The sequence below is a fragment of the Manis pentadactyla genome, chromosome 4 (genome assembly GCF_030020395.1).
Source record: "Manis pentadactyla isolate mManPen7 chromosome 4, mManPen7.hap1, whole genome shotgun sequence".
In the NCBI taxonomy this organism is placed as follows: domain Eukaryota; kingdom Metazoa; phylum Chordata; class Mammalia; order Pholidota; family Manidae; genus Manis; species Manis pentadactyla.
The window spans coordinates 172722561-172741725 of record NC_080022.1 but is presented as its reverse complement, the minus strand read 5'-3'; the positions used below and the strand labels follow the sequence as shown (position 1 = coordinate 172741725).

Here is a 19165-nt window from a genome sequence, read left to right as displayed (position 1 = left end):
TAGTCTACAGTTGGCTAATTCACATTTAAGTTAATTAAATTACATACAATTAAAACCCCAGTTTCTCAGTTTCACTAGCCACATTTCAAGTGCTTGAAAGGCAAATGTGGCTAGTGGTTACTCTATTGGGCAGAGCAGAAGAAAATATTTCCATCAACACAGAAAGATCTATCCAAGAGCCCTGATCTACACAGCTTTTACACACATAAAGCCACACAAAACAGATCAGCTCTCTCCCACCCCCATACCCTCAGTGCCTGCACTTTCTGCAGCATGCAACACACATTTAATTCCACACACATTCCACCTACTCCACATGCAACACCCACCCACCAACACAGCCACATAGACTCTCAGCGCGTGTATACACTTTCAGTGTATGCCATTGTCCATACCAAGGCAAATGTAAATATAAACACATAAACACATCATTACACGGATTCACATACAACTGTTCATACAATAAAAATTAGGGCAAAATGCATTTACAAAAATGCTGAAATCGATATAAACTCAAGCCATGTGGTTCCCATTACAAATCTCAGCACATGTTTGCAAACTCAAGTAGAGGGGAAGGGAACCCACGTTGTTGAGCCCCTGCCAACACACCAGGCATGAAGTTAGCCATTTCAGTGCATTAATTCATTTAATCTCACAGCAATTTTTTTTTTTTTTTTGTAGATAATTATTTTTTATTGAAGGGTAGTTGACACACAGTATTGCATTACATTAGTTTCAGGTGTACAACATAGTGATTCAACATTTATATACATGACAATTCTAGGTACCAGCTATCACCATACCAAGCTGTTACAATATCTTGACTATATTCATTACATCCCGGTTACTTATTATTTTACCACTGGAAGTGTTTACTTTTTTTTTTTTTTTTTTTTTTGTGAGGGCATCTCTCATATTTATTGATCAAATGGTTGTTAACAACAATAAAATTCTATATAGGGGAGTCAATGCTCAATGCACAATCATTAATCCACCCCAAGCCTAATTTTCGTCAGTCTCCAATCTTCTGAGGCATAACAAACAAGTTCTTACATGGGGAACAAATTCTTACATAGTGAATAAATTCTTACATGGTGAACAGTACAAGGGCAGCCATCACAGAAACCTTCGGTTTTGCTCATACATTATGAACTATAAACAGTCAGTTCAAATATGAATACTCATTTGATTTTTATACTTGATTTATATGTGGATACCACATTTCTCTCTTTATTATTATTATTTTTAATAAAATGCTGAAGTGGTAGGTAGATACAAGATAAAGGTAGAAAACATAGTTTAGTGTTGTAAGAGAGCAAATGTAGATGATCAGGTGTGTGCCTGTAGACTATGTGTTAATCCAAGCTAGACAAGGGCAACAAAACATCCACGGATGCAGAAGATTTCTCTCAGAACAGGGGGGTGAGGTTCTAAGCCTCACCTCTGTTGATCCCCAATTTCTCACCTGATGGCCCCCCTGAGACTGTGCCTGTCTTAGGTTGTTCCTCCCTTGAGGAATCTTACCCGTCTCTGGCTAACCAGTCATCTTCTGGGGCCATACAGGGAAATGTGAAGTTGGTAAGTGAGAGAGAAGCCTTATTGTTTGAAATGGTTAGCTTTTTATTTCTTTGCATATTTATGCCCTGTAGCTTCTATACCCAGCATTTGTCTTGAGGTATATTTACCACTTGGAAGAATTATGATACTCGGTAAATCTCACAGCAATTTTATGAGGAAGATGTATTACTCCATTTTCATAAATGAGACAACTAAGGTTCAGAGAGGTAGGATCACACAGCCAGTTAGCAACAGGGTCAAATATGAACCACTATTTGTCTAACTGCATAGCCAATGCAGCATGCTGTCTCCAAACACAAACTAACTCTCTCTCTCTCTCTCTCTCCAGGTGTGCCTTCCTTTGTACCTAAGAAGGTGAGGCTCCTCATTCAGTACCTGCAACTATTTTTTAATGTGAGCATGGAGTTGCCCAGGCTTTTACACTTCTTCCTGACAATGGTATTAAGTCATTCAACAAACGTTGGCTGAGTGTCTTCCATGTGCCAGGTGCTGAGCCAAATGCTGATTCACAGAGGTGAAAAGCCATAGTCATTCCTCTGAAGGAATTCAAAGTCCAACAGGGAGGTATCAGGGAAACCTGAACACAATACAAGGCATATAAGAGACCCAAGTTATAATGGAGATAAGCCCAGAATGCAGGGAGCCAATGAGGAGGATACCTGGGTCTGCCTGGGGCAGTTAAGGAGGGCTTCTTAGCGTCAGCATTTGAGCTGCAGCATGAAAAATGAGTGGGATGGGGAGGGATTGGTATTGATTGGGAGGTTGGTTGAGAAATAAAATAGGGCAGGGAGGCAGATGACAGGGCACTGTAAACTCTGGGGATTATATATGTCATCCTCTGGTAATTGGGGGGATTAACATTTTTTGTGGTAGAAAATAATATCCCATTTGGATGTTCAAAACAATGGACAGAAGGGAGGAGAGCTTGAACTAGGGAGACCATGCAGGAGGCGAATGCAATAGTCCATGCAGGAGATGGTAAGGCCTGATGTAAAGTGTAAGGCATCTGGACAACATGAGGGGTGGGTGGGGTTGGAGGTTGGGGTAGGGTATATCCTGGTCCTGAGAACGTGCAAGGCAACAGGCTCCTGACACCTGAAAATGTGATAAAAGCCACAGATTTTCTCTTAGGACAAGGCATACATGCTTAGGCACATGTTTTGCACATAATTATAGGGAACTTATATTCCCAGAAGCCCCAGGTTAAGAATCCAGTTCCTTGAAATTCTAAGAGGCAAAACAATGTAGTGGTTAAGCCTATGGATGCTGGAGTCAGAATGCGCGGTTCACCATCTCAGCTCCACCATGTGTTATATGAGTTTGGGCAAGACATTGACCCTTTCCTCCAAGTCACTTCTCCAAGCAGAAGTGATCCTAGCACCTATGGCCAGGTTTATTACAATGATCAAGTGAGTCAGTACCTGTAAAGTGCCCAGAACCTTGCCTGAAACACAAAGTTCTCAGAAAGTACTGGCTGTTACTATCAGAATGTTAAATCAGAATGCTATTGAGACTCCCTCACTACACTCACTCCCTCTTGTTTTCTGGTGTGAGCCCTCCTGCTGAAGTCCCAGCACCCACCTTTTCCTTCCCTGAACCCACCCCTTCCTGTTGGTCTGAGTCTCCGTTATCCTCAATCCTGGTTACTAAATTTAAGCCCACTAACACCTTTTCTAAAGGAGGAAGAAGACAACCTAGGCCCCATCACACAGAACCCGAGTCCTTGCTTTTACATGAAGGTGACAGCATTAGGAAGGAGAAGACTTTTGATTTGTAGAGGGGGAACCCTTCAGCACGAGGGTCCTTTCCAAGTCTAAAATCACAGACAACCTTCTCATCTGTCCTACCTACCCCTCTCTGAAATGTCCTCGGTCCACATTTTCCATTTGCTCCAGCCACTGCCCCCACCTCCGCCCAGGTTCTAACAGGAGGTGGAGGCAACAGATGCCAAATTCATTTAACTTAGAAAAGCAATGGAGGAGAAAACACAGGATTTCCCACTGGAAGATCCTCCACTGAGACACTTTGTGATGCTGAAGAGTCCCTTCCCCTTCTGAGCCTCAGTTTTCTAGTCTATAAAGTAACACCTGCTGCTTACCCTTCACGGGGTTCTTTGTGAAGACAAAATGAACTAAGGTTAAACTTGGAAGCTGTAAACTTCATTGTGCATATTATTCTGCTTGGGCAGTCTAATCTCCCAGCTGGAGCTGACAGAGCCCGAACCCATGGGAAGTCCTATAACTGGGTCTCCAGGACTAGCCACAGCTGGGCAAGATGAGCTTTGCTTGGGATTCCTGTGAGATCAGGAGACCTGTAAATGGGGCTTTGTTTCCCAGCTCAGAAGCACAGAGGCCTTGAGGGAATTCCTAACCTGATTGATAAGAGTTAGGGGTCCAGGTTCCACCTCCCACAGCCATTCTGACATACGACAGGTAACGTGGTTCACATGAAGCTATGATGGAAGCCACAGGCTGCCCAGAGGTGAGGCCAGGCCAGGCCCCCTGGGGAGATTCTGGGTTGGCTCATAACTTGAATCAGCTACTTTCCTCCTGCCTTCTGAGTCCTCAAAACTATGCAGCCCTAGTTGTCACTCCTGTAGTGACAAGCAAGAAGAGACACTGAAGTAGGACTGAGGGTCATTAACCACAGCAGGCTTTCATGACAAGAGCTGGCTTTTCCAGCTCACTGGGCCCCTGCCCATCCCTTTGCACAACTCTCCTGGACTCTGTCTTTTGACCCGTGTCTCCCTGTCCTGTGAACTTGAAGGCACATGGAGTCTTATTCATTTCTCTATCTCCATTGTCAAAGCACTGTGCCTGATACATAGTAGTCATTGTGTCATTCATTCAATAACTCTATTGAGCATTGTGAATACTGCTGGGGAATCAAAGTTGAACAAGCAAGGTCCCTGCCCTCATGGAGCTCATATTCTAATAAAGAAGATATGCAATAAAAATGTAAACCATGACAATTATAAATTATGAAAAGTGCTGAGGAGATAGTATTGTTATGGGAAAGGGTGTTACTTGAGAGAGAAGGTAACAGTAAGATCTGAGATCTCAACTGAAACATGAAGGGTAAAAAGAGCTAGACTAAGAACATGTTTGCTTAATAAATATGTTGCGAGAATAGATGGTTGAATTGATGGATGGCTAAATGAACAGACAGATGAACCAATGGGGCAGATTCTGGTGTGCATTAGCATCACACTCTAGTACTCAGTCCCTAGTGCGCTTAACACAGGAGAGGAGGGTGGGCAGGATTGGGCATAAGGAGCCCAAGATTCCCAACCTTGCTCTCACCTGAACGCGAGTTGAACCAGCGGACTGGGCCAGAGGGGCCGCTAGGGGGCGACTGAGAGCCAAACAATTTCCGTTTAGGGCCCGGGCGGAAAGCTGGCAGATCACTGTCCTTTCTGTCGGCGGATAGAAATAGGTCTACCCCTTTAAGAGGGAGGAGACGCTAGAGTGGCGGCGGCTTCGAATGAGGCCTAGAGTGCTGGCCCCCAGCTCCCCGGCGGCCCTCCCTCGGCCCCCTCCCGGGTCGCAGAGGTGCCTCTCTTCCCGACTTCGTCCCAGAAACATCGTCTCCCAGACTCCGACCCTCCCTCCCTGGCCAAGTCCGAGTACCCGGCGACCCCTCCAGACGCAGCCTGCCCGGCTAACCCAGCGGCCGAAACCCACCCGTCGTCGCCATGGTAATGCCGCGCCAAGGGCCGCTGAGTTGTGTAGTCCCCCAGGGTCGCGGAAATTGCCTTCCGGGTTCCAGGCCCTCACCCGTACGAGCTTCAGGGCCAGATGAGAATTTAGGTGAAAGCTTGATGGCGTCGGGAGATCTGGGTTCTAGTCTGCGCGTGGCATGGACGTTTCCGGAAACCCTTGGGAAAGCCCTCTCCACCCACCTCCCTGTGGGCCTCAGTTTCCTTCCTGTTGCCTTCCGTCTCTTCTAGGACTTCATCCTTCCCCTAAATGCTTCCCCGTCATGCCTCCTGAGCCTGACCCCCACCCCCTAACCTGTCCACTCTGATCCTAGGACACCGGGGGCTAGGTAACCCTAACTGTAGGTTTTTATGAGGTGCTCTGGCCCCTGGGATTAGGCACAGCCCTTGGCTCTGTGTTTGACACACATCTAAAAGCTGACCACAGCAGCCCTCTGCCTAGAAGGAAAGAACTGGACTGGGCATACCACCGGGCTTGGGACCCTAGCTTTTGGGTATTGGACTAGATAGAGGGAAACCATTGGCTTAGCTTTCAGAAACGAGGCCACTGTTCTGGGCATGCTTGGATTTATGCTAGTGTCTCATGTTTGACAAAGGTTCCTCAGGCCAAACCTTTGGGCTGTTACAAAACCCTTAGGCCCACGGGGACAGTTTTCTGAGTCTGAAGAGTGACCCATGCTCCCTTTGGCAGCCTTCCCTTTGCCTCCTCCCCACTTCCAAGATTAATGCAGAGGGATCTGAGTGGATTATTTTATAAGAAAGGACTCCAAGTCATCTAATTCTTTAAGTAAATCCCATCTCTTTTCTCCTCATCCTTTATTCCTCCCCCAACACTAGCCAAAAAAAACCAAACAAACAGTACACCTGATGGTCTTGTTAGAATTGGAAAGAAGCATGGTGAGGACAGAATGTACTTGCAAACAATTATTTCTCTTCTAACCTCAATTGCTTTGTTTTCCTTTCAGGCATGCAGTTTGCAGAAGCTGTTTGCTGTGGAAGAGGAGTTTGAAGATGAGGTAAGGAAGTGTTGGTGATCAGAGACTGCAGAGGAGGTCTTAAGATATAAACACATAGGTCCAGAACATTTTGGAGCAGTCTGTCCCCGTCTCCTTTTACTTGACATGTGTATCTTTTTCATCTGTGAGAGGCTGAAAATGATGAGAAATGTAAACAACCTACTTAACTGTCTTAGAAACAAAAAACCAGCAAGATGAGCTGCCTAATTGTCATACCTTTAAAATGTAAGGGTCCTCGCCTGGCAACTGTGTCATGCAGATGATTTGATTCACCTTCATAATGACATCCTGGAGGTAGGAAGAGCCAGAGACAGCAGTTACTAGATGGCAGGAGGTCTGGGCTCACCAACTGGCTGTGTGAGCCAGGGCAAGTTGCTTCATTCTCTGGCCTTCCATTTTCTCTTCTACAATATGAGGAGCTGCCTTCTGCCTCAAATACTCTTCCTTCCCTCCCTTTGTTCAGAAGATGAGGGATTAGACTAGACCTAAAGCTGGGACATTCGAATCACCCCTGTGGAGGTCCTGCCATACAACAATTAAATCAGAATTTCTGGGGATGGGCCCAGGCAGTGGTATTTCTAATCTCTGGGTGCAGCCAGAAACCACTGAACTAATGATCTGCACATCTCTCTTCCCGTTCAGATCCAGTGGGTATAATTTCATCTGGGAGGCCCAAAATGCTACCTGAAATCCTTTTCAGAAAGAGGCAGGATTTAAGTGAATAAAGCCCAAAAAAGTAAAGTAACCTGCATAAGAATAGGGTATCAATGGCCAGGATGAGTCTTGGTCTCCTGACTCCAGTCTAATATATATGGCAACTACTAAAATACATTTATAGAATAAAATTGCTCTATTTTATTGTTGATAAGCCATTCAAACCTACTTTTTGTCTCCCAGCACTTTGCTTTAAAAGTCACATGTAGAATTTGTCCAGATGACTAATTTGTGTCTACTGTGGTGATGAGTGCTGTACCAGGGACCCTTCTGGCCGCCCAGCCCCACATTCCCTTTCCTTTAAGGCTTTTGGTACCTGAGGTTTGAAGGGAAAAACAGACCTTCCTCAGACCTCTTAAAAATCAGTCTGGCTTGTCTCATTTATTGAGGCCCTAAGGCGTAGTGACAAGGGCATGTAAGGATTCTAGTCCTGGTTTTGTGAAGCTGCTTAACCTCTCTGAGTCGCAGTTTCTGCATCCATAAAGCAGGAATAATAATAGTACTTATTTGAACCCTCCTACACTATTGGTGGGAATGTAAATTGGTACAACAGCTGTGGAAAGCAGTATGGAGGTTCCTCAAGAAACTAACAATAGAAATACCATTTGACCCAGTAATTCTACTTCTAGGAATTTACCCGAAGAAAACAAAACCCCTGATTCGCAAAGATATAGGCACCCCTATGTTTATCACCACATTATTTACAATAGCCAAGTTATGGAAGCAACCTAAGTGTCCCATCAGTAGATGAATGGATAAAGAAGATGTGGTACATTTACACAATGGAATGTTATTCAGCCATAAAAAGGGAAATCCTTCCATTTGCAACAACATGGATGGATCTAGAAGGTATTATGATCAATGAAATAATCCAGGCAGAGAAAGACAAATCTGTATGATTTTCACTTACTTTTGGAATACAAAAACAAAGCAAAACAGAAGGAACAAAACAGCAGTAGACTCATAGACACTGACAAGTGACTAGTGCTTACCATGGGGGAGGGGCTGGGTTGGGTTCGTGGGGAAGGTGAGGGGGATAAAGGGGCACAAAAATTCTCAATCATAGTATAAGTCGGTCACAGGGATAGTAATGCAACCTGGAGAATCTAGTCAGTGATTCTGTTACATCTTTCTGTGTTGACAGTTACTGTACTAGAAGGGGTAAGGATCTAATAATATGAGTAACTGTTGAGCCATTGTGTTGTATTTTTGAAACCAATACAAGATTATATTAACAATACTTCAGTAAAGAAAAAATAATAGTACCTATTCCTAGGACCATTGTGAGAATTCTGGTAAAATGTTTGTTGGTCCCTGACACCCAGTGAGGTTTCAGATGTTAGATGTTTTTGTTATCACTTGGGGACTTGAGTTTTGTTTTCACAGACAATTCAAAACTGCCAAGTTTGTCAAGGACGTGTGTCCTTGTCTTTATCTTTCAGCTTTGGAGATGTGGAATTACAGGCTGATAAAATGACTGTGAAAGTGACCCTCTTGGGTCTTACCAGGTGATGGTAGGGCTGCTAGGCCAAGCAATGGAATTAAGAGAGAAGGACTGACAGCTCAAGTTTCTGCTCCATGACCTGACCTTTTCCCCTTCCCAAGGCAGGTGACATCATATCTGAGAGTGAGCTGTTCAGGGGAAAAGGGATCTATCAACCTCCAGGTCAGCAGGATTCTATTGTTGCTGTAATTCTGATATTATTATTATTATTATTATTATTATTGCTGAATCCTAAGGCAGTCCTGCCAGAGTATGCTACTCCCCTGGTAATACACAAGCAGGAGAAAGCCTTCCTCCGACTCAGTCAGTCCAATGCAGCAGCAGGGGTTGGGTGGAGGAGACCTTCCTATCAGTTAAATCAGCAGTTCTGACTCAAAAAAAAAACACCTTCAGAACAGGTCTGTTGCTCTTGAAGGTGTCAACCTCACCTTGCTTCCCAACTGGAATCCATACTTAATTTAACTCGCCTAAAAAGCTATATTTAACTTCTGCCTATTTTGCTGGATCTAAGGCCTCTCTGGCTTACTGGGGTCAGGAATGGGTTGAGAACAGGCAGTACAACCAACCAGACAGATCCCTTGCATGGGCTGGACACCAGAAAGCTAGTTTTCTTCTGGACACCAGAAAGCTAGTTCTCTTGAGATGGGTGGGTGACTGTGGGTGATTGGTTTGACTCTGGTGCACTGGTACATTTACCTCCTCTAGCTACTCCCCAGCTGCCGCCATTCCCCCAAGCCCCACTTGGGACCTAGTGCTGTGGGTACCTTTCCTGCCTGAGACTGGAGAAAGAGAAAGAAGCTACCTGAAGTCTTAGCCTTAGAGTGTTTCTCACAGAAACCGGGTGGTGGGCTCATGAGCAAGGTCAAAGGTAGTAAAAGACTCCACCACTGCCTTTCATGCCTTGGCTCCTTGCTTACATGTCTCTGCACATACATACATATCACATGCCTGAAACTGAAAGCAGAGTGTTTCTCGATCTCCAGGTGCCAAGACCCACTGTCTCTTCTTTGTAGGATTTCTTGTCTGCTGTGGAGGATGCAGAGAACCAGTTTGCTGGGCCAAGCCCTGTGACTGCTGGGTGCCTGAGACCTGTCTCTTCCAGGCCGCAGGAAGCTGTGCAGGTCCTGTCTTCCACGCAGCTGCCATCATGCCCCACTGCTTCTTCAGAGGCCTCGGGCCTGCCAGCCCCGGGGCTCCTCCTTCCTACCTCCGGCATGCCCAGGGCTGCCAGGGCTCCACCTTCCACAGGAGTACTTCCCCTGAGGCCCGTCTCTACTTCCAGCAGCTGGACTGGTGACCAGAAAAGCATGACACTAACAGAAGTGCTCAAAGAACCAGCAAGACCCCAGTCCTCAGCCTCTTACCCCCTGCTTACCTTTGAGAGCCAACAGCAGGTGATTGGTGGCTTTGAGAGGTTTGAACAAGATGAATTTGATAAGGTGTTGGCAAGCATGGATCTGGAGGGGCCTGGCGTGGAAGTGGCACTTGGAGTCAGCAGTGAGGGCACAGGAGTCCTGCCTACCTGGCAGCAGGAGGACTTGGTTTTGGCTAAAAAGGCCCGAGTAGCTGCTCTGAGCAGATCTTGCCAAAAGGGGCCCATGCCCGCCACCCACATAACTGGTATCATTTCAGCCCAGGGTGATCCTCCAGGGCCTGTTGTCCACTGTGGGACCCCACAGCCCCACTTGAGGCCTGGTGCCATGGGGAGTCTTCCTATCTCAGCTGCCTCGACACTTCCCGCTCAGCAGCCCCACTGGGAAGTCTGTCCCAAAGGTCCTCCTCTTCGAGCCCCCCAGCCTCTCCAACCTGCTGACAGGCCTGTTCAGAGCAGCCCTCAAAATCATTGCCCCAGCCAGTCATTCCAGTCTCCAAATGCCTGCTTAAGTGGCAAACCTCATTTCTGTGGACCACGAATGCCCAGCTCAAGCTGTTCTACTCCCTCAAGGACTATCTCTGGATTATTTCCTCGGGAGCCCGTACGACCCCAGGCTCCATTGTCTTCTGTCGAGTATCCTGTCAGCGCTCCAAAGAGCCCCCTTTCCTCTCTGGTTTCCCAAGCAGCGCTGCAGACGCCCATAGTCACCAACCACCTGGTGCAGCTGGTCACTGCTGCCAACCGGACACCCCAGCAGCCCCCCCGCCCTCCCACCCATATCAAAACACGCCGCTTCCCCGGCCCAGCGGGGATCCTCCCTCACCAGGTGTGTGATGACAGCTTCTCTGGCAGAAGCCAGAGCCATCCAGGACATCGTGGGGTGAGGGAGAGAAGCAGAGTTCCAGCAACATCCAGCCCCGGCGTATCTTCACTCCCGAGGGGGAGTGAAGAAAAGGTGGAATTGCAGGGGGGTGGGGGAGCTTTCAAGGTGTGGAAGAAGTCAGAAGAAGTGGGAGGGAAGAATTAAATACTTGAAAAACCACACATGAGAGGGGTGCTTAAGGTGCTGAGCACTTCACAATTTTCATGCTTTTGTTGAGCACCTACTGTTTACTAGCACTGGGGCAGGGACAGTCATTCACTTATATTTACTAAGGACTTGTATGTGTTGAGCAATTTGCTTGGAACTGAGAATATAGAGAGTAAAATGGAAATAGTTCCTGTTCTAAGGAGCTTGTAGTGTAAAAGAAGCAAGTGGGAACAAACTGACACATAAAGGCACAGTGTGCTTCTGTAGAGGTCATCCCCTGGGTGCCGGGGAGACCCTGGGCTCCTTGGGCTTGCTGAGGGGGCTTTGGATAGACAAGTAGGAGGTTAACAGGTGTGCGTGTTGGAGGACGTAACAGCAGTGGGAAGACGGCACAAAGATTTAAGAGCAGGTGCTCTCGCAGATCTGCGGAACAGTGTTGTGGCTGGGGTGTGGGGTCAACGTGTGGAAGCTGGGGCTGGGCTGAGTGTGGCTTACCGCAGTGGCAGAGGGACAGGACCCATCAATCCAGTCTTGGGTCAGATCCGAGATAACTGGACTCTGAGGATCTGGTGTGGTAGTGATAGGTGCACCACTTTGCTCGCATTTTAAGGGCGTTTGAAACATTTTCTACATGTTACTTGCTCTTCCCTAGCACTTTAAGAGAATTCAAAGAGGACATCTGTATTCCTCCTGGACTAGATCTCTGTAGGGAATGGTTAGGTCCCTGAGAAGGGGCTGCGGGAAAGCTGCCCCGTTGCATATCACAGGCCCCTCTATTGGGGTCATTGCCCTCCTCAGGAGGCCCTGGGTTTTGCTCCCAGGCAAGCTCCAGCTTCCTCACATTCCTAAAACAATCCCCAAAGTGTCTTTTTTGAGCTGCCAACGAGGCTCCTGAGACTTCGTTAGGAGAGATGTAATATGTGTTAATTGTCCCTGATAGTTTCCTGAGCTCATTATGTAACCCAGACAAGAAGCTGTACTTGTAAATAACAACTGCTGAGCTTGCTCTTGCCTCCTCTCTCCTGTTGCAGCACAGTGGGAAGAATCTGGAGGAGATCATGGTTTCCACACCCCAGACTCCGACTCATGGGGCGCTAGCTAAATTCCGGACAGAGGTAACCATGGTATTCCAGGCAAATGTTAACTTCCTGGGCATCATTTAAGAGTGAGGGATATCCTTGCAAGTTTCAGGAGGTGAGAAAGTCGATGCCTCTAGGCCACTCCCTGGGATTGCACACCTAAGGGCATTTGGGGAAGGCAGTTTGGGGATATGGCAATCTTACTGGCATTAAACGAAGCCTATCCTGACGTCTACTGGTCTATAACAAATGCCATGGGTCCAGCCTTTTTCCCCATCTAAGAAAAGCCCAGCTAATCCTCCCTCAGGGGTGGAGATTGTAATAAGTATTAGGAAATTGTATCTCAAGAACGCTTCCTTAAGTTTCTGGGAATTGAACTGGCAGGGATCGATCTTCTCCTTGCCTCCAGTGGGTTCCCTTTTGGTGGATGAGAACCATCCTCCAGCCTCGCTGGGATTCTGGCTGACCTGCCCTCCCCTCAGACCCACTTTTTTTTTTTATTAAAGTATCATTGATATACACTCTTCTGAAGGTTTCACATGAAAAACAATGTGGTTACTACATTCACCCATATCATCGAGTCCCCCCCAACACCCCATTGCAGTCACTGTTCATCAGTGAGTCACTACTTGCCTTAGACCCATTTTTGCTTTCAATTTTCTCTAGCCGTTTTTCTCTTGGCTGCAATTCCAGAGAGCCACCGGTCCATTTCAGATCCAAGCGTAAATACTCATCTGGACTCAAAGCATTTTTTAATATAAGGAGGTTAATAGAGCCACAGGCATCCCAATTAAAATACGACTTGTTTTGAAATGACTAAGGCACTCTGGGAGTGTGTAAATGTATGTGGGGCTCCTAGCTCTAAGACTTTTCAAGTCTTTTACAAGAGGCAAGTCTTTTGTAAGTGGTTCTACTCTGGATAGCCTTTTGCTTCAATGTAATTCAAGTCAGGACCTGATTTAAAATAAAGAGCACCTTTGCTGTTGCTGCTGAGTGAAAGATATGATACGCAATGAGATTTCACATACCACTTTCTAACCTGGAAGATGAGGGAGAAACTGCGGCCTCTGTGCTACAGGAGTTGTCTTCCTCTCCTGCCCCTCCAGCTGTCTCAGTCAGGGATCCATTAACACAGGCTTTCTCTGCTCTGTGGTGACAGATTGTTACGAGTTCCCAGGCATCGGTGGAAGAGGATTTTGGGCGCGGACCATGGCTGGCCATGAAATCTGCTCTGGGCCTGGATGAGAGAGACCCCAGCTGCTTCCTCTGTACCTACAGCATCATCATGGTGCTGCGGAAGGTAAGGCTCCTGGTATGAAGAGGAGACCATTTTTATTCCTTTCCCTGGCCTGCAGTCCCACTCCCCCTTAGGAAAGGGACTCTGTTTGCTCCCTCTCCCTGCAGACCTGTCTCTGTATGGCGCCCTGAAGTCTCTTTGGTTGTCTTCCACACTCACCTCACTACTATCCACAGTACTGGCCATAAGCAGAAGGAGAGAGTAGGCTATGGGCCATGTCTGTGCATATCCAGGCCCTAGATGGGGTGGGATCAGCACCCTTAGCGCTTCCCAGGGTCAAGGGTCAGGTGCAGACACATGTTAGTACATGTGCTAACATATCCCTGCCCATGGCCTGCCATGGTAGAGCTCTGTATGAATATGTAGACACTCAAGAAAGGAGGCAGGGAGAGAAATGAAGGACCTGCCAGCTCCAGGTTTTCCAGAGGGAGATGGGATGAGCCCTTTAAACCACCCCTTTGCCCTCCACAAAGCAAGATCATCACACTTGTCTGCCCTTCTCCCACCCCCTGGTCTGCCCTGCACACTTGGGAACCTTATAGGCATACTCAGCAAATGCTCTCTTGTAACCAGGCAGCCCTGAAGCAGCTTCCCAGGAACAAGGTCCCCAACATGGCAGTGATGATCAAGTCCCTAACTCGGAGCACAATGGACGCCAGCGTGGTTTTCAAGGACCCCACGGGTGAGGAGTTAGGTCTTGGGAGTGTCTGATGAGTGGCCTCCATTGAGGTCAGGAGGTGAGGAGGAGTCACCCTCTCCATCTGCAGATGGGAAGATTGAGGCAGTGAGCAGCCTGCTTCCCAGCGAGCACCCAAACCAGTCACTTGCACTGTCCTTGACCCCGAGACTGATGGGCCATGTGGTATTTGCAGGAGAAATGCAGGGTACCATGCACAGGTTCCTGCTCGAGACACGCCAGAATGAGCTGAAGCCTGGCTCAGTGCTGCTTCTAAAGCAGGTAGGGGGGCTCCTTTGGAGACCTGCTCTCCTTTCCTCCCGCCCTGGAGAAGGCCCCCAGGTCACCTGTATGGCATCTTTCCCTCCCAGGACCCAGGCAAGGGGTGCTAGACCCTGTGCTAGACCCTGGCTTACTGGAGCTGAGTAAAGGCCTGACTCCGATTCTTCAGGGCTGGTTGGGGATGGGGCTTGTGCTGTGAGGTGAGGAGGATGTAATAAGTGGTTCTACTCTGTCACCAGGGATGGGACAGGAGCAATTTGTGTGACACTGGTGCAGCAGTCACCAAGGAAAAGGCAGGTGGGGACCAGGTGGCCATCTGGCAGCACCTAGCACTCCATCAGGGCACTGACCTTCCCTTCCTCAATTCCAGATTGGAGTGTTTTCTCCTTCACTCCGAAATCACTACCTCAACGTGACACCCAACAACCTGGTCCATATTTACAGCCCAGATTCTAGGGATGGGAACTTCCTTAAGCCTCCTCAGCCTTTCCCCAAGGTAAGAGGAACAAGACGGAATGGGGACTGGTAGAGCCATTTTCTGCCTATATCTTCTGATATCTTGCCCTCCACCCTGAGGAGCAGAAGTATGGAGAGATGCCTTTGGGGACAGGGCCACCTCATCCTGTCCCTGGTCCAGCTGCCTGCCAGATGGCACAGTAACAGGACTTAGAGAAGCATTCTGAGTGTCTGGTTAGGAGGGTTGAACATCAGAGAGGGTTGGAGTCACTTCTGAACTAACCAAGTTGAGGGTCCACCATAGGGCAGTGGCCCTCAGGAAGTGACTAAGGGGCAGATTTGCTACAGGTGGTGGTGCAGAGAACAGTGAGCTGCAGATGGCCTGTCAGGTGAGCCACACACCCGCTTTGGGATCTGAGAGAGACTGGGGTTCCAGGCAGCTCCACTCCAGGGTAAGAGTGCAGAGCCTGGCCTTGAATTGGCACACAGTGTCCCCTCTGTGGCCACCCCCACCCTTCCTGGGATCCTGGGCTGGGGGTCAGGAGACCTGGGTCATGTCCCCGCTTCGCTGGTAATCTGTCACATGACCTCAGGCAAGTCCTGTCCTCTCCCTTGCTGTTGCTTCATCTGTAAAATGAGTGGGTTAGACTCTGACTTCTTGTCAGGTTTTACCTTTAGCTCTGACTTGCTATTTCCATTACTCTCATCTTCCCCTTAACCTTCCACATTCTCTCAAAATACCCCCAAAGTCATCTTTATTTTTGTTTTCAGTTTCAAGTCATCTATACTCATTGAAAAAAATTGCGGTGGTACAGAATAAAGCAAAACATGAAATTTACCCTTCCCTACTCCCATGCCCCAAAGCTAAGTAACCATGGTTAAGGGTTTATTTACTAATTTTAATTACCTGTCCAAATATTAGCTAGTTTGGGGATTGTTAACAGCTAATTTTTAATCCCAGGCTAACTTCTTACCATATTTCTGAATGGCCTTTTTACTCTCTGCTCTAGTTACATAGATTCCCTAAAACATCAGCTACCAACAGAACTAGGAAAGAAAATCAGCCCATAAAATGTTTTATTTTTTAAATTATCTGCTGTTTTGGGTATTTGACATTTCAGCTCCCTTCTTGCAACATGGGCGTGGTTGGCTGGCCCCTGCCGCACTCCATCCTGTCTTTCCTGAGCACCCACTTATTCCTTTGAGGTTGTCTAGGCAGAAATGGTACTATCTGAGGGATTTCAGAGACACAGGCCTTGGTAACTGGATCCTCTGTCCTCAGGATTCAGGAAGTTTCCATGGCCTCCAACATGAAAACATGAAGACTAGAAAAGGCCACATAACAGCACGGAACCCAGACGCAGGAGCACCCTCTGAGGAAGAACTCCCAGAAGCAGGTAAGAAAGGCAGCCTGCCCAGGAAAAAAAGACGTTCTATTTCCTCTTGTTCTGGCTGCATCTTGTTCCCCCTTCTGTGAGTCTTTGGATCTTATGGAACTTTACAGAAATCAGATGTGGTGTCTTCTCTGACAAGACTGTAAAGCCACACACTAATTAACAGTGTAATAAAAGCCAATAGAGTGTGACCCTCAGGCCTGCACAATTCAGAGCCATGTGCTGTTAGCTACAAGGAGGAGATGGACTGGCACCATCCTTGTGCCATGCTCTGAGTCTTTTGTGGGCTCATGGCTAGACCACAGAGGCAGATATCCCCAACCTAAGTTCAGAAGCCCTCCAGACAGCGCTGACAAATCAGACATCCATGGGTTGGGGTGGGATGAGGATACAGGTTTGTGAGGCCCGAATACAGACCTCTCATGGAAGGCCAACTTCTTCCTCAGGAGGTAGCATCACCCAGGTGAAGCTCGCAAAGCCCAGGTCTGGACCTTGGCTTTGGATTCCATAAATTCTATCCTGCCTGGCCCCGAAGTTCATAGGATTATGGGTAGGTGTCCCACATTAACCAGATTCACAGGAGATGATGGATAAACCAGAGTCCATTTATTTGTATCTTATGAAGAAGTATTTACTCCTTATGCTGGGATCTTCTCTGGATCTTGCATTCTCTCCTTATAAGTAAGCTTGATGACAAGCCAAACCATCACCAGGAGGTTGCTAGTGGTCATGGAATAAGAGTGAAGAGAGTTGCCTGGAGATTGTGGCTGGTGTCACATTCACATCTCTACTGTAGGGACAGACCTGCCAAGCAGGCAGCTGCTAGTCGTGGCTGGACAGGGCTTGGAGATACAAAGATTCATTCTTTATATATATATATGTATATATTTAATTAAGTATTATTTGTATACGCTCTTATGAAGGTTTCACATGAAAAACAATGGTTACTACATTCACCCATATTATCAAGTCCCCCCCCATACCCCAATGCAGTCACTGTCCATCAGCGTAGTAAGATGCCACAGAGTCACTGCTTGCACAAAGACTCATTCTGACTTTGACTTTAGGTTTCCTAGGCCCACACTGACTGCTCATTCCCCTTCATCTAACACAGTGTTTCTCCAAATACTATAGTGTGTATCCAAATACTGTGGCTAGTGAGGGGCAACTTGTTTTGTTATAACCAAATTCTAGCCCTGCTTTCCTGAGTACAGTGCTGGCCACCCTAATTAAATTTGGAATGGCCCCAGGCCGACTCCTATCCTTCCAGGAGCAATGTTTATCAAGTCCTGTGTGCCAGCCCGGGACCTAGCCTCTGCAGGTTAGTTTCCAGTCTGACTTAGTCTTAGGGCTGCCTGATTCCATCCATTAAGCAGGAATTTCCTGATTGGAAGCTGTTGCTGTGGTGTCAGATGGAATTTTGAGTATGCTCACCAAGGGCAAGTTGTCTGACCTCTTTAAACCCTGTTCTCTCAGGTGAAGTGGGGATTATAACCAGAAGTACCATGGATGCCCTACGAAGGGGTACTGTGAGTCTGAATGAAGTGATGAGTGTAACACGTGTGGCCCTGTGCCTGGCACAGAGCAAGCACTTAGCAAGTGTTAGCTGCTGTTGTTAACAGTAATAGTAGCATAGGGATCACGAAGGTCAGCTCTGTTTCTAGTTCTCAGCCATAGGCCCCATGCGAGAACTGTAGTCAGGAGTAGTGACTTTTATTTCCTGTGCCCCCAGAGGCACCTTGGGGACAGGGTTGATGTTCTCTTCCACTCTTCAGGGGAGAAACCAGATTAATGAACAGCGTGGTTCTGAACACCTCTAATGCCTTTTCCCAGCTTTATTTCTCCCCTACCCCATGAGAGGGTTGCATTAGGGGACATCTGAAGCCTTTCTTCTCAAGCACTGTGCATGCCTCTGGATGGGAAGAGAGGGAAAATTGAAGCCCCAGGGGAGCCTCTTAACAGAATGATCTTAAGCGCTTTGCTGTGTATGGGTATGTGGCTAACAGGGAAGATGGAAGGCAGGCTAGCCTCAGGCCCATTAGCACAGGCACCACTGCCCAAAGGGAGCCTCCTCCCCGACTGTGCAGCCAAGTCCAGGCCCTCCTGAAGGGCAAGAGCTTTGGTCCGGAGTCACGTGGAACCCTAATGTGTCACTAAATCTACTCTCCTCTCCATTCCCCTGCAGATGACCTGGATGGACTCCTGAGTGAGCTCCCTGAGGACTTCTTCTGTGGGACCAGCGGTTGGGACTGCTCCAAGGCAGGGCACCCACCCTGAGCCGACCGCCTCTCAGCACCCGGGCAAAGCTCTGGTTGTGTCTGATAATGTCCAAGGTTGAGAGGAAGACAAGCACAACTGGAGAATAGACAAAGCTCGGGACTTCTGTGGCTGCCTCCGCCTGAATGCTTTCCCAGGATTGCCTCACCCCTCGGACTCTGCACTGCCACCCCTTTGGCTCTCCCTCTGGCCTACCAGGACTTGGCCCCAAGCTGGCTCCCTGGCCCTCTGTCCTCCAGGGTCTTGGGTGCATCGCTCCTTCTTCTGCCAGCAGGGAAGGTGCATCACTCTCCCACCTCAGCTTGACTTTAAAGTTAGACAGTTGGCCCAGGCTCTTAACTCCCTAATTCCCGGACAGCCGAGGAGCCACGCCACAGCAGCAGTGACCTGTCCCCCTGGGCAGGGAAGGAACACACTCAGACTTCCCTAGGCTTTGTCTCTTGAGGCTTGTAGCTGTCCAGCTTGCCTGTACCCAAGGTTCCCAGGTGTGGAGGCAGGGGAGTGGCCATTGTGCCATGTTCTGAAATAAAGCAGCTGCCTGCTTCACCTGCGTCTCTCTCTTTTCCACCCCTGCTTCTGCTCGTCCTGTCTGCCCTGCCAGTGGCACTTTGGGCCAGGGCAGAGCCACACTACTCATTTTCTTTCTCTTTCTCTCTCTTTATTTAAATAAGCTTTTTTATTTTGGACAGTTTTAGATTTATAGAATTATTATGAAGGCATTACAGGGAGTTCCCACGTACTCCACATCCAGTTTCCCCTGTTATTCCCA

At 47.8% G+C, this 19165-nt stretch overlaps 1 protein-coding gene across 1 annotated transcript; it reads left to right on the top strand.

Moving 5' to 3' along the window:
- Positions 1–5055: 5055 nt before the first annotated feature.
- Positions 5056–19165, top strand: HROB (homologous recombination factor with OB-fold). The gene is made up of 10 exons (XM_036883242.2): positions 5056–5275; positions 6262–6312; positions 9544–10731; positions 11967–12050; positions 13174–13314; positions 13885–13993; positions 14184–14269; positions 14640–14765; positions 16008–16122; positions 18305–19165. The coding sequence occupies exons 1-10, from the start codon at positions 5273–5275 to the stop codon at positions 18394–18396; spliced, it is 1995 nt and encodes a 664-aa protein (XP_036739137.2). The 5' UTR covers positions 5056–5272; the 3' UTR covers positions 18397–19165.